Raw genomic sequence first — 15670 nt, 5'->3', positions numbered from 1 at the left:
GGATATTCTACCACTATGAGAACCCTGGATTTGACTTGCTTAGTAACCTCTTCTTTAATCTTCAAACTCATGTCTGGCTTGAACTTCCTGAGCTTCTGCTTTACCGGCAGACATGTAGGATCTGTTGGCAACTTGTGAGCTACAATGGATGTGCTGAGGCCAGTTATATCATCATAAGACCATGCAAAAATATCCTCATACTCTTTTAGGAACTCTGTGTACTCTTTCTTTTCTAATGGCGACAAATGTGCACTGATATGTGTTTCCTTGACATTCTCAGTATCACCCAAATTAACGACTTCGGTCTCATCTAGATTAGACTTAGGCCTATTCTCAAAGTTTTCGACCTCTCTGACAACCTCTTCTAGTATATCATCCTCTTCTGAATCTATATCCGTTTGTTGCATTGCCTCGTTGCAAGTCACAGTTGTTGGTTCATCATCAAGATATGTAAGAGTAACGCTGTGTAAAACAAAGTAAATGATAGAGAAAAGTAATAAGAGTGCAATATATAATGAATTTGAAATGCTTTGATTGAAATTCATAATCGTTCGAGACATCAGAGCTCTTTTGGAAAGTAAAGACAATGCAGAAAGGAAAAGCAACTAAGAAAATAAAAATGCGATGCATGATGCTCGTTCAGCCTTGCTACCCCGAAGATGTTCGGGCACTGGTGGTCCTGACCGATCAATTGGTGAGGCGTTCCCCTCGGTTCACGGCTTGAATGGAAGGGCCTTCCTCCCCTCCCTCCTCGAAGATAACACAACAATCCATATCATCTTCCAGAAACAAGTTCTTTATTGCTGCTAGTGCCTCGTCTTCCTCTGATCCGTACAAAGTGTCGGATGGCTGAAAAGTCTGCTCCAACTGAGGTATAGGATGCTCTAGCGGATAGTATGGTCTGCGCCATGGAGGTGACCCGTGGTTGAACTCCTCCCAAGTGTACTTATACCCTAGGCCAAAAGTGGTACCGTGATTCTTCAGCTTGATAGGTTTGGTGATACCTTGCAGGTTCTTGCCAAGTCCTTTTCCGGGTTCATACCCGCTCCAATTCAGGATGCTTTCGATCTTGCTATCCCACCACTTGTCTTTGTCTATAGCATTGACCCGCTCGATGTGGTGGTACGTTTCTCCTCCTATCCTTCTTCTGCCTCCGATCATCAGAATGGTTTGGCGATTGTATATAGGGTTGCTATCATCGCCATGAATGATTACTTCCTGATGATTCCATTCAAATTTTACAGCTTGATGCAAAGTTGATTCTACAGCCCCAGCGGCGTGGATCCAGGGTCGTCCCAGCAACAAATTGTAGGATGCTGGTACGTCAATGACTTGGAACTCGACATCAAACTAGGTGGGTCCCATCTGTAGGCATAGGCTAATTTCTCCAATGGTGGACCTCTAAGATCAATCAAAAGCTTTGACTCTAATAGCCCCGTCTTTGACCTCGTGCAATCCCTTACCCAATGTCCTGAGAGTTATCAATGGACAAATGTTGAGGCTGGATCCCTCGTCGACTAAAATCCTGGTGATAAAGTGATCCTCGCATTGCGCAGTGATGTGCAATGCTTTGTTGTGACCAAGCCCTTATGGTGGTAATTCGTCCTCGTGGAAGGTGATCTTGTGGCTTTCCAGTACCTGCCCCACCATGTTTGCCATTTCGCCTCCTGTTATGTTGCTGGGAATTGCGGCAATTGCTTCCCCGGTATATGTCTTTCCTTCCCTTCTAGCCTCAGCGGTGTAATCCCAAGGTATAACATTTGTCTTGAACGGGGTCACGTCTGTCATGGAGACCGGAATAGGCACCTTGGGAGGTAACATAGTAACTTCGATAGGTGTAGGCACCTTTGGAATTCCGAACTCAACCTCAATCGGTTTTGGCGCTTTTGCGGAAGGTGCTTCAAACTCGAGCGGTACGGACACATTTACCACATCGCCCTTAGAGGGCTGAATCTGATCAACAATGGGATTAAGAGTAACTGCTGGCTTCTTAGGTTTGTCTCCTTCAACTATCAAACCGATTGACCCCTCGGGGTCCCAATCATCTTCAATCTCGATCATATAGATTCCCTCACCCTTGTGGTCAGGCAGGGGGTTGTTGCGGACATTAGGAGCGGGCTCCTTTGCTATAATGATCTTGTTGTCAATCAGGTTCTTAATCTTGTCTTTCAACGAGCGACACTCGTCGATGGTATGGCCCTTCATCCCGGAATGGTATGCGCAAGTCTTGTTTGGGTTGATCCATTGGGAAGGATTTTCTGGAGTTATGGCTGGAATAGGGGTAACGTAACCAGTTGCTTTGAGTTTTTCATAGAGTTGGTCAATTGGCTCAGCGATGGCTGTATATTGTTTGGGAGGACTGTGGTCAAAAGTTGGTCTAGGTCTAGGGAAATTTTGGCGAGTGGGAGGTGATTGGTAGTGAGAGGGTTGGGCATTATAGGTTTGGTAAACAGGTGCAGGTTGAGAGTATCTGGGTAAAGTGGATTGATATGCGGGAAGTGGAGATGATTGGTAAATGGGTGGTGGAATTTGGTAGGTGGGTGATGGTGCTTGGTAGTTTAGGGAAGGTTGGTATGTGAGTGGAGTTGAGGGGTATGATTAGTATTTCATAGGGGAATTGTTTCTTTGCGCAACCATCACAGAATTCACGTCCTTTTTCTTTGACGTGCCACCAGACTGTAAAGCCTTGTTGGTGGCCTGCAACGCTTCGAGATTAGTGACCATACCGTTCTTGATACCTTCTTCGATCCTTTCTCCCAACTTGATGATGTCGGAGAACTTTTGACCCTCTATCAACATCAACCTCTCGTAATATTGTGGGTCCTGAGCCCAGACAAAGAACCTATTCATCTTCTCTTCTTCCAAGGCCGGCCTGACCATAACGGCTTCTGTCCTCCAACGAGTAGCATACTCGCGAAAGGTCTCTGTGGGTTTCTTCTTCAGATTTTGGATATAGAACACATCTGGTGCGTTCTCAGTATTGAACCTGAACCGGTCCATGAAATCGGACGCCATATTCACCCAACTTGTCCATTTCTTCGCATCCTGGCTAATATACCAAGATAATGCGTCACCCTTCAGACTCCTCATGAACAGCTTCATGCGGATCTTCTTGTCCCTTCCGACTCCTACCAGCGTATCACAATACATTCTAAGATGGACCCTGGGATCACCTTTACCGTCGAACATTTCGAACTTGGGAGGTTTGTACCCCTCCGAGAGTTCGACATCTGGCTGAACACAAAGATCTTCATAGTTCAAACCTTCCACACCTTTGCTATCTTCGACACCCTGGACCCAGCTGGTTAACCTTTTGAGCTCAGCAGCTAAATTCTGAATGAGGGAGTCTTTGTTGTCTGATTCAGGTATATCTGAGATAGGTTGGGCATAGTGGGGTACAATGTCCACAAAGATGGGAGCGTTCTGGTTGTTTGTGGTGTTTTAGGGTTCGGGAATGAGCAGTGGAGTGTTGTTGGAGGTGTTGCAGGCTTGGGTATGAGCGGGTTGTGCTGGTGGTGGTGTAGTATGGTTCTGGTTGTTGGCATCAGCAGCGGCAAGAGTGATTGACAGACTTGCTAGGTTTCGAACTTGTTCCAATTCTTCTCGAAATCTCAGCAAAGTTTGCTCAAGATGAGCAACAGTTTCCTTAGTGATTGAAGCGTTCTAAGAGGTTTCCTCGATTTCCTGTCTAGCACTGGTATCTACCATTTTGCCTTTATTCCTGTTTCTGGTAGGACACGGAGGAGGAGGAGGGCCCTTGGATCTTGTTGAGAATGCTGATGGTGCCAGAATGCACGAACTAACCTTTGGGGAGGGGAATAAAAATAAAGAAAAACAAAAAACTTAACAAGTTAGTGCGGGTTGTGGGAAGAAAATGTTGCAATATTTAAACACATTGTGGAAGAATATAAATCGCGTCCTATTTTGGGTGCCTCGTTGTGCCTGAGGTAGGCCTAGAGACAAATTAACTTGGAGAACTTATAATGCTAAATGCCTCATTTTATTGATAAAAAATAAGATGACTCCAAAGCGACGCTAAATAACGGAAAATAAAATGTCACTAGTGCTTACATCATTAGAAGCAAAATAAAAGACTCCTAACTACTTGGTCCCAGACGGACCTTCCCCAGATCCGGTATTCTTGCCTCCTCCATACAGTTGCACCAACTCGCACAGTCCCTACAGCAAGTAAGCTCGGGCCAGGTGCCCACCTTCATTACCCTCAGCATTCTGACAATCGTCGATCCTCTTCAGAAATTTACCTTCCAATTCCACTAAGCCTCGTTCCAGATACCCCAGCCGGTTGTTGGCATTGATAGCCATATCCTTCCACTCGTTGATCAGCTTCTCGTGGGTTTCCTGTATTTCCCGGTGCTCGTTCTCTCATTCTCGCATCCTTTTGTGCAGTTGATTGTATTTAACCTTTGCTGCAGTCTTTTCATCAATAAGACTATGACCATGGACAAACCCTGGGTGACCCAAACCAATGTGATCATCCTCCAACCAACCCAAATAGTGCGGCACACATCCGGCATGATACCTGTCTGGTTCGAGGGATTCCCTTCCCAAAACAAGCTTGCAGTGCCATATGTGCTGAGCTTAACACCTGTGTGGGCTATCATCATCCTAAAAGTCGGCTCTGAAGTGACTCATTTTGTCGACCCTTTGTAAGTTCCTCTCAAGCCAATGAGTATAAGGAACGGTGCATCCCGAGATCAAACAATAAATTCCCCGGTTGGGAACCACTCATATATCCATTGTACATGCTCTTCTTTTAGATTCTCAAACAACTCTACCCATCCACTGGCGTCTTCTGGCTGAGCAAACATATTGGGCATAAAGTTCATTCGCTTTGGGTGATGAAAAGCTATATGGTCATCCCAATCCCAGCGTATGATTTCCTGTCTGTAGTCGCATTTCTGAAGGTGTTCTATGAGCCAAAGTTGAAGTAACAAGTTGCACCCTTCAAAGTGCGGGGCTCCTTGTTGACACTTTTCCAAAGCCCGGTATATTTCAACAACGATCATGGGTACTATGCTGAAAGTTTGCCCATCAATACCCTCTATTAAGGTCTTGGTCACCATGGCTAGTCTGGTGTGGATCCTAGCCTTCTTCATAGGGAAAATTATCATGCCCAAGAAGCAAAACATGAACACAAAGACCCTTCTATGTATGTGTCCCAAAGAAGTGAGGGCAAACTCGTCCATGTAGGTGCGATAGGACTTGCTGTGGCCATATCTCTCATACAAGAAGTCAAATGGTATGTAGGAGTCCTTCAAGCAAGAGAGGTCGGGATTTTTCTTGAGTCCCATCATCTTAAGAAAGCCTCTACTTTTGCGGTTTTCCGGCATAAACAAACCCGGAGTTTCCCATGGGATACCAGCTAGGCCCCCTATCTCTTCTAGCAAAGGGGTTATTTCCAAGTCTCCGAAGCGGAACACTGATCAATCACTATCCCAAAACAAAGTGGCAGCCTCAATGATCTTGTTGTTGGGATGGATTTCCAGAAGTGAGGGCAAATTCCCTAAGTATTTGCGGACGAGTGTCTGATCACTGGAGTGAAGATCTTCCCACCAATTCAACAGCCTTGGATGAATGTTGGGTACCATACCGAATCTGGGGACCTCGTGCCTCATTTTCTGCAAAACAAAGTGTTAGGCCCTTAACCCCACCAGACTCGACTATTTGAATCAATAATTAGCAAAAGGCATTTAGTTCTCCAAATAAATGCACATAACATGGAGGTGTCCGTTTGGGTTTCAGGAAACCCGATGGACTTTGGTTTAGGCTATCTTAAGGAGTCATTATGTGGACAACATAACTGACTCGGCTAGGGTTGACCATGATGCATGAACAGTTTAAAGGGAATATGGTTTCTACTTTTTGAAGTGCTAGACAAGGTACACTTGAGCGGACAACTCAAGAGGGAAAGGCGCGGAACCGTCGACTACACCGTTGATCGACTGGTTTTACCGCAAATATGTCTTTGCCACATTTAAGGGGTTTATAATATCGGAAGGGCGCAACCACTCATTATAAGCGTTGCTATGGTGTTTGTTTGGCACGAGTGGAATATGATGTTGAAGATGTAGTTTACAAGAATGAAACAAATTGACATGTATTTTCACGTTCATAAGATAAATAATTACAATAATTGTAGTAATTACAACAACATTGCAATAAAGCAATAAAGGAAAGCAACTAAAGGAAAGAAAAGACATGAAGAGCCAAGTCAGTTTCGTAGTGAAAGAATAAAATACAGTAAATAAAGCAATTAATGAGATTGTAAAGTCATAAGCAACATGCGATGGTAAAAGCCTAAAGAAATTCCCCAGCAAAGTCGCCATGCTGTCGACGCCCCCCTTTTACTCTAACCGTGGGGTCAGAAATCAGATATACGACATTGGGAGGACAACTCTATCCCCTTTCGAGAATTGGGTTTGGAAGTTGAAGAGTCGCCACCTAATGATTATAGTGCATTAGGACACTTTAAGAAAGGTTTGAGATGAAGAGACCAGAGATTAGGGTAAGGGCTAGAAATTATCCCGAGAGGAAGGTGTTAGGCACCCCTCAGGATCCACAAGTATAATTCCCGGCCATGTTACAATTGTGACTTTAAGAAGACAAGTAAGAGAACAAGCAAAGAGATTCACATAGCTTAGCAAACAAGCTTAAGAGTTGAAGAAATAGAGTGTTTAGAAAATTAGTCTTAAAAGAAAACTATAAAAAATTAACAAGTAAAGGGAAAGGGGGTCCTAGGTTTATTGATTAATATGGATCACTTCAATGCAATATCCAGCAATCACTCCTCAGAAGAGGGGTCGCACATGATATTAGCGCACCGGTCATCATATCCATATTCTACCCTTCCCACCCCGTTAAGGTGTTAAAGCACGTTTAGTCTCGTTTACTTATTGCATGCCAATACCCGTCCCGACCTATCAGTCCCGGGGTATTAGGACTTCTAATACTAAGAGGGAAGAAAGGTATGGGGCCTTTATGGAGTTTAAAGGATAAAATTCAAGTTTCGACATTCAAAACAAATATCAAATAAAGGGATGAGTAAACAAGCAAACAAGGCTCAAATAAACCCCTTAAATCAGACAACACTTAGTTTAGCATGTCTTAGCATATACTGATTTGGTCTTAAGTTAAAAATTAAGCGGCGAGCGGACTGGTTCAACACATATATTTAGATAGAAAGTCTGCATTAGGCAACTCGGATACAATTGTTAGAGATTAAGGTACTTAATTAACACGAGTGGGATTACTGATTCTTTTGAAAAATAGATAGAAAAGTTTTGAAGAAAAGGCAAGCTGCAGACTTAACAAAACGACGTAGAATAGTTCCCAGAAGACAGACCATTGAATTGCAGATTAGTAGAGAAAGAGCAACTTTAAACAAGTTTCAAAAGAGGCAGATTGTTTAAGGAGAAAACGAGTTCGAGCTGCAGAACTTATTAAAAAATGATAAAATACAGAAAAGTGATATGTAACTGAGTTAGAAATCGTTCATCGAACTACCAGAAAAGGCAGTAAGTTTCAGAAAACATGCAAGTTTACCAGAAGATTAGGTTTTAGAAAGAGTTGCACTAATCTGAGAAGAGGCTCAATGGTTCGGAGAACCACTGGTTTTTGTCCGTTAGTCAATGAAATCGTTACTGCTTTTAGACGAGTGAGGCAAGTTTGATTTTAAAAACTTCCTATAGACATGATCTCTACGAGTCATTTGTTTTAAACCATGTTAACAAACTTGTAAATAGATGCTGATTTGATTAACCCTAAAAATTTGCCTAATATCGTGAATATACACATTCCTATAGGCATGGTATCTATATGCAAGATTGCAGAAAGTTAAATATTGTCTCCTATAGGCATGATTTCTATGTGATTGGATCAGAAACATTAAAAAGAATTAAAACCCTAAAGCATGGTTTCTACCCTTTGATACAGGAAAGTAAAATCCCTCCCACACCCTTTTACTAGATTCCCCGAGTTTGTACAAGTCATTACAGACCAAAAGAAAAGATAAAAATACATCAAAGACCAACAACTACATCCGAGGAACCTAATTCAATCTTAATGTCTAATAATATGTGATTAACCAATTCCGAATCTAGGTTTCCAAAGCCTTCTCTTATCCAAAGTGTTTCAGAGTTCCAAGGAATCTCAAGGATTCTCGGCATTGCTTACACCCAGGATACCATTAAAAGAATAGTGCAGTGTGGAAGAGCCAGCCCTCAGGCATACAAGTTCAGTGGGAACTCAAGGGTCCCAAAACATGGCTTGCAAGAGGGGGGTAGAACTTAATTGCTAAGAATGAGTGTAAGTGTGAAAAGGGGATGGGGAAGTCATAACAGATTGGTGGTCATACTCAACCATAAGGCTGCCTGGCACACCCCCTGACCAACCTGTTTAGCCAAACAAATGAGAGCAAGACCTATTGAAGGTCAGACCAAGGTCTGGACAGTGATTAGGACACTGCCAGACCAAGGTGTTAGGCTCAAAACACACATAAGGGGAAAGGGGAAGTGGGAATTGGTTTGAGTTAAGGGGTTCAAAGAACCCAGTTCAAAGTCATGGGCAGCAATAACAGAGTGCTGTCATGGCTAGAACCATACTTTCATACAAAAAGGAAAAAAGAGAGGGAATTCACATAAGAAAAGTAGCCACAAAGTTGCAGAAACATAGTAAAGAAGAACAGACTAAGAAGTAAACACATAGTGGAGGAGCATTATTTAAATTAAGAGTGACATACCAGTTGCAAAGTAAATAAACAGCAGAATAACAGAGTAAGCAGACAGCCAGAAATCAGCAGGAACAGACTTAAGTCTTCAGCAAAAACACTTGAGAGTTCAAAAGGAACTCAAGAATGTTTCAGGCAGTAAAAGAGAAGAAGAGCAAAGTGTTCAGTATTAGAAGCAGAGAAAACAGTAGTAGAGAAAGTATTGAACTTGTGTCGTCTCGAGTGTTTGTGTAAAAAAAAACTTTGTTAGAACTTGTGAGAGCTATGAGCTTTTATAGTGCAAAAACGAGTAGACAAGAAGGCAAGAAAATAAAATCTCAGTCAATCAAATAAAATCTCCCTTAGTCAAAGGGATTTGATTTCAAACGAGAGTGAGTAATTAAGGAAAGGAAAATAATGAAAACCTTTCAGAGTAGCATAATAAAGGGTAGGTTCATACAGAGTCTATTTAAGGTAAGAAACTATAGTACACGGTTTTGAAAGAATAAGTAAACAAAGTAATCAAACAGCCGGAAAGTTTTAAAAGCTTTGAATGAACTTAGTCAGGAAAATAGGGAAGAGGCTAAGTTGTAAAAAATCAGTAGCAAATCAATCGAGCCTCAGTAAAAGGAGATTGAAATCAATCACAAGCTAATAGTATCAATTCAAAAAGAACAAAACCCTCGTATATAAGCATGCTAGTATCAAGCAAGAAAGAAAGATTGGCATAAACAGTTTTAGAATCATAAGCAAAAAAAGGAAAGCAAGTTTCAGTTCAGTCTATGAACTCAGCACAAATTTGAGAGCCTAGGGTTTCTAGAGTAGAACCCTAGAACCAAAAGCTCGCAAAATCCCCAAATAGGGTTTCAGTCCGAGTAGGACACACAAAATGAGAAGGAAAACTCAACAAGCCTGGGGAACTCTTTCAGAATTCCCTGAGGAAATACACAGACATACGTAGCAATCGAAAGCAGTAGAGTGCAAACTAAAACTCAACCAGTTCAGAAGAGAGAAGAGATGCCATAGAAGTTTAGGAAGTAGTAAAAGAAGCAAGTTCAATAACCCAAATAAATCCAGTAAGAGTAAACACTTTCAGTACCAGAAATAGTAAAGGGACAGGCAAGATAGGCGTATAAACATGCTTATAGAAAAATCAGTAGAAGCAGTAATAGAACAAAGGCAGAGAGACATGCATATTAATAGCAAATCATAAGAAACAAACGAAAACCCCTAAAGCATGGCATGAACACACAGATTCACATAAAGAAAGAAGGAGAAGAAGAAGAATCGTTTTAGGATTTTTTGAAAACCCTAATTTGATCAGACTAATTTTAAAAAGCGAAAATTAGGGGAAATCGTTAAAACATCGAATAGAGCATAGATCTGCTACAGATCTAAGAAAATAAGGAAAGAAAAACCTCGAATCAAGCTTTTTAGGGTTTCTCGGAAACCCTAGAGACGAGAAGGCCTGGAATGGTTTGGTCTCTGAACGAGTCTGGGCCATGCTAAGCCTTGTCAAAGCTCGAACAAGCCGGAACAGGGCCGGAGAAACCAAAGGAACTCAGGTTGGTGGAGGACCTGGACAAGCCTATTGAAGATCGAATCCTCGAAGAACCTTGAATAATCATGGTTTGGGAGTGAAGGGAAGAGAGCACAGGCCGTCCATGGCCTGAGAAGCCATGGACTCCGGTGAAAACTAGTCGGAGACGACGATAGAGGCGGCTAGGGTTTCGAGTGTTAGAGAGCATTTGAGAGGATGAGAGAATTCGGGGGCGGCTACTTTGGAGAAATGATTAGGGTTAGGGGCTGGGGCGGAATTAAAAAGGAAAGAAAGAACGAGGGCCGTTGATTAAAACAATCAACGGCCAAGATTTAAAGATGGGAAGCGGGCGAGTTAGATTAATTGGGTTTGGGTCGGGTAAAAATTGGTTCGTCTAATTGGGCTGAGTTGGGGTCAAAATTGAGGTTCAATTGTGGTTAAAATTGAAATGGAAATGGGCCAACTTTTAAATAGACATTTTCCCTCTTTTTAATTAATTAACATAGTTAAAAAATAATTTTAAAACAAATTGAAAGCACAAAACAAATTTATAATATATAAACATTAATCTAAAAATATATGAAACAATTTTATAATTATAAAACGCAGTTAATTATAAAAATAGGCCATAATTGCAATTTCATGCAATTAAGCTTTAGAAATTCCGAATAAATTTGTAAAAATATGCAAAAATTATATTAATTATATTTTGGGGTAAATATGATAATGAAATAAGTTATTCATCAAAAATGATAATTTTGGGAATGATTTTGGATTTTTGTGGTATTAAAATAGGCAGTAAATTGGTTTAAAAATCACAAAAATACCAAAACTCTTGGGTGTGCTTATATAAGCACATATATGCTATTTTGAAAATATTTTGGGTATAAAATACATAGGGAAAAATTGGGTATCAACAACTGCCTCTCTATACCCGAGGAGGATGAAAGAGTTGTCGGGTAAAGACAAGATGGCCAATTTTGACCGGAAACGGTGATTGAAAAAGAACTTTGACTATGCTTTGGTTTCTGAGCTGCCTACATATCCCTGGTTTCACAGGAATCAGGCCACATGTAGTTCAGGAACCATTGACGGAATGTGTCGATGGAGATTTGAAAAGACGGACGCGATGGTCAGATTTAAAAGGTGTTTGGAGTCGAATAGATTGCGGAGAACCGGAGCGGGATCGCTTCTGCTGAGACGGCCGTTCGCTAGCCGGTGTATCTGTAGATGAGCAGATGCACATATTGTGCGTAATTTAAACATGATGCGAATTCCCGTTGGACCATGAATGCTGTCTTTAGATGGTTAGGATGACGTCCTCAGACTATGATGTTCTGGGCCATGAAGAGCATAAAATAAAGATTCGCAGGCCATGAAATGGTGTTCTCGGGCTATGCAGATGGTGCCTCTGAACTATGACGCCTTTGAATAAGTTGGCGATTTTTTAGCCCATGAGAAGGTGACAATCTTTCAGCCGAATGAATGCAAAGAGTGGCAATTTTTCAGCCAAGGCGTGAATTTGAATGCAGGTGGCGATATTTTAGCCAAAGCGAGAATTTAAATAAAGTGGAGATATTTCAGCCATGCAGGATGGAGACAGAGCTTAGTCTCGAAAGGCAGATAGATAGCCTTATGCAATATGGAGGTAGAGCTTAACCTCGAAAGGCAGAGAATAGCCTTATGCAAAATATAGACGGAGACAAAGCTTATTCTCGAAAGGCAGATAGATAGCCTTATGCAATATGGAGGTAGAGCTTAACCTCGGAAGGCAGAGAGTAGCCTTATGCAATATGGATGGAGACAGAGCTTAGTCTCAGAAGGCAGATAGATAGCCTTATGTAAGAATGCAGATGGAGACAAAGCTTAGTCTCGAAGGCAGATAAGTAGCCTTATGCATGATAGAGGTAGAGCTTAACCTCGAAAGGCAGGGAGTAACCTTATGCAGGTGATGATGGAGGTAGAGCTTAACCTCGAAAGGCAGAGAATAGCCTTATGCAAAATATAGATGGAGACAAAGCTTAGTCTCGAAAGGCAGATAGATAGCCTTATGCAATATGGAGGTAGAGCTTAACCTCGGAAGGCAGAGAGTAGCCTTATGCAATATGGATGGAGACAGAGCTTAGTCTCGGAAGGCAGATAAATAGCCTTATGTAAGAATGCAGATGGAGACAGAGCTTAGTCTCGAAAGACAGATAAGTAGCCTTATGCAGGATGGAGGTAGAGCTTAACCTCGTAAGGCAGAGAGTAGCCTTATGCAAAATGCGGACGAAGACAGAGCTTAGTCTCGAAAGGCAGAAAGTAGCCTTATGCACTGCAGGAATGTAAATGAGCAAATAGTAGTAATTTTCTTAGCTGATAGGCGGTTGTGATATCATGACTGCTGGGGAATGTTGGGTGTAGGTAGTAGACCTTTGTGAGTTGAGTGATTGTTTCGAGGGTTTCGACTTTGAAGAGTGAATGCGTTTTGCATTGCGATTTGAGTTCCTGCATCCAAAGAAAAATCGTGAGTTCTGTAGAGGGGGAAGGTTAGTTCGTATCCCTTGGCTCCTGACGTTACGTATCATTGGGGTAGCATTTCTAAACGACGGTGATGCAAATGATGTTTATGCATGATTCAGTAAATGTAATGTAAGTATATATATTTTGAAAAACAAATGATTTTATTTTGGATGAACCAACAACTGCAACGTGGTCAAGACACGACAACCTTGCTTGCTCCGAAATTTTGAGGGTCCTCCTCAAAATCCTGCCCTAGTTTACTGGGCTGGCGCTGCTGATGGCTGTGCTGAATAACTGAAAGCGGATTGATTCTAGAATTTTGAGGGTCCTCCTCAAAATTCTGCCCCAATTTACTGGGTTGATGTTGATGCGAAAGTCGACAAACTGACTTCAGAATTTTGAGGATCCTCCTCAAAATTCTGCCCCAGTTCCAATAGCGGGGAATATGGAATTTTTATTAAAATGTGACCGAACCCATAGGGCTGCCTACATATCCCCTCTTAAACGGGAATCAGGTCAGGCGTAGTTCAAATTACATCATAAAGAAAAGCATACGATCAAATGTAGTATCTCTTTACTACGTCTGAGTTGATCGGCTTCGGCCAGACTTCACCGTCCATTTCTGCAAGAATAAGGGCTCCTCCGGTTAGGACTCGGTGAACCATGTATGGACCCTGCCAATTGGGAGAGAATTTCCCTTTGGCTTTATCTTGATGTGGAAATATCTTCTTCAACACCAGCTGTCTTGGTGTAAACTTCCTTGGTTTAACTCTTTTGTTGAAGGCTCTGGACATTCTTTTCTGGTATAACTGACCGTGACAAACTGCATTCATCCTCTTTCCATCTATGAGGGCTAACTACTCGTAGCGGCCTTTTACCCATTCTGCATCATCTAACTCGGCTTCTTGTATGATCCTTAATGATGGAATTTCTACCTCAGTGGGAATGACCGCCTCTGTACCATAAACCAACATGTAGGGAGTTGCCCCGGTTGATATGCGGACTGTGGTACGATAACCCAATAAGGCGAATGTCAACTTCTCATGCCATTGTTTGTGCCTCTCGATCATCTTCCTTAGTATCTTCTTGATGTTTTTGTTGGCCGCTTCTACGGCTCCATTCATCTGCGGTCTATAAGCCGTAGAGTTCTTGTGATTGATCTTGAAAGTCTCACACATTGTTTTCATCAGGTCGCTGTTAAGATTGGAGCCGTTGTCGGTGATGATTGACTCTGGAATTCTGAACCGACAAACAATACGGTCGCGGACGAAATCTGCTACCACCTTCTTGGTAACTGCTTTGTATGATGCTGCTTCAGCCCATTTAGTAAAATAATCAATTGTTACCAAGATGAACCTATGCCCGTTTGACGTGGTAGGCTCGATTGGAATAACATCCATTTCCCAAGCGGTGAACGACCATGGTGAGCTTGTTGCATTAAGCTCGTTTGGAGGCACTTTTATCATATCTGCATGTATCTAACAGCGATGGCACTTTCGGACATACTGGATGCAGTCTGTTTCCATAGTCATCCAGAAATATCCTGCTCGGAGTATCTTCTTTGCTAAAACAAAACCATTCATGTGCGGTCCGCAGGTCCCTGAATGTACTTCCTCCAATAACTTGGTTGCTTCCCTTGCATCGCACACCTTAGTAAACCCAAATCAGGAGTCCTCCTGTACAAGATTCCTCCGCTGTGAAAGAAATTATTGGATAGTCTCCAAAGTGTGCGTTTCTGAGTAGCATTGGCAAGCTCTGGATATTCTCATATGGTCAAATACTCTTTGATGTCGTGGAATCATGGTTTCCCATCGGCTTCTTCCTCAACATGAGCACAATAAGCTGGTTGGTCATGAATATTGACCTGGATGGGGTCAATAAAATTTGTATCTGGATGTTGAATCATAGATGACAAAGTGGCAAGTGCATCGGCGAACTCATTCTGTACCCTGGGAACATGCTGGAATTCTGTCTTTCTGAACCTCTTTCTCAATTCCTGTATGTGATGCAGATAAGGGAGTATCTTGGGATTCTTGGTTGCCCATTCTTCTCGAACCTGATGTATGAGTAGGTCCGAGTCTCCGATTACTAGTAACTCCTGAATGTTCATATCAATGGCCAGTTTAATCCCTAGAATGCAGGCTTCATATTCGGCCATGTTGTTGGTGCATGGGAACCTGAGCTTGGCGGATACCGGGTAATGCTGACCGGTTTCTGATACCAGGACTGCTCCTATGCCAACTCCTTTGAAATTTGCAGCTCCGTCGAAAAACAACCTCCAACCATCATATGATTCTGTAATGTCTTCTCCTATGAAAGATACCTCTTCATCGGGAAAATACGTTTTTAGGGGCTCGTATTCTCCAACTATGGGATTCTCGATGCGATGGTTCGCCAAGGCTTTCTCTTTGATTGCTTTCTGGGTTACGTAAATAATGTCAAATTCACTTAGCAGGATCTGCCACTTGGCGAGCTTGCCAGTGGGCGGGCTTCTGGAAGATATACTTCAGAGGGTCCATTCTGGATATGAGATAAGTAGTGTAAGCACATAAGTAATGCCTCAACTTCTGCGCGACCCAAGTCAGAGCACAACAAGCGCGTTCTGAAAGAGAATACCAGGACTCGTACGGTGTGAACTTCTTACTGAGATAGTAGATGGCTTGCTCCTTTATCCCTGTTTCATCATGTTTCCCCAAAACACAACCAAATGCTCCATCCAACACTACGAGATAGAGCAAGAGGGATCTCCCTGGTTCAGGCGGAATCAAGACTGGCGGCGTAGACAAGTATTCCTTGATTCTGTCAAAAGCCTTTTGACATTCATTGGTCCATTTGGTGGCGGCATCCTTCTTCAGCATTTTGAAGATGGGCTCGCAAATGATAGTAGACTGAGCTATGAATCG

General features: G+C 42.3%; 1 protein-coding gene across 1 annotated transcript; it reads right to left on the bottom strand.

The window, feature by feature from the left end:
• Positions 1-2598: 2598 nt before the first annotated feature.
• On the bottom strand, positions 2599-4323 carry LOC138868257 (uncharacterized). Its single transcript, XM_070145795.1, has 2 exons — positions 4212-4323; positions 2599-3371 (listed from the first exon to the last, which is right to left on the bottom strand). The coding sequence occupies exons 1-2, from the start codon at positions 4321-4323 to the stop codon at positions 2599-2601; spliced, it is 885 nt and encodes a 294-aa protein (XP_070001896.1).
• Positions 4324-15670: the final 11347 nt, after the last annotated feature.

Source organism: Nicotiana sylvestris, chromosome 5 (assembly GCF_000393655.2).
Source record: "Nicotiana sylvestris chromosome 5, ASM39365v2, whole genome shotgun sequence".
NCBI lineage: Eukaryota > Viridiplantae > Streptophyta > Magnoliopsida > Solanales > Solanaceae > Nicotiana > Nicotiana sylvestris.
The sequence above is the reverse complement of the archived record's forward strand: the minus strand, read 5'-3'. Positions and strand labels throughout refer to the sequence as shown.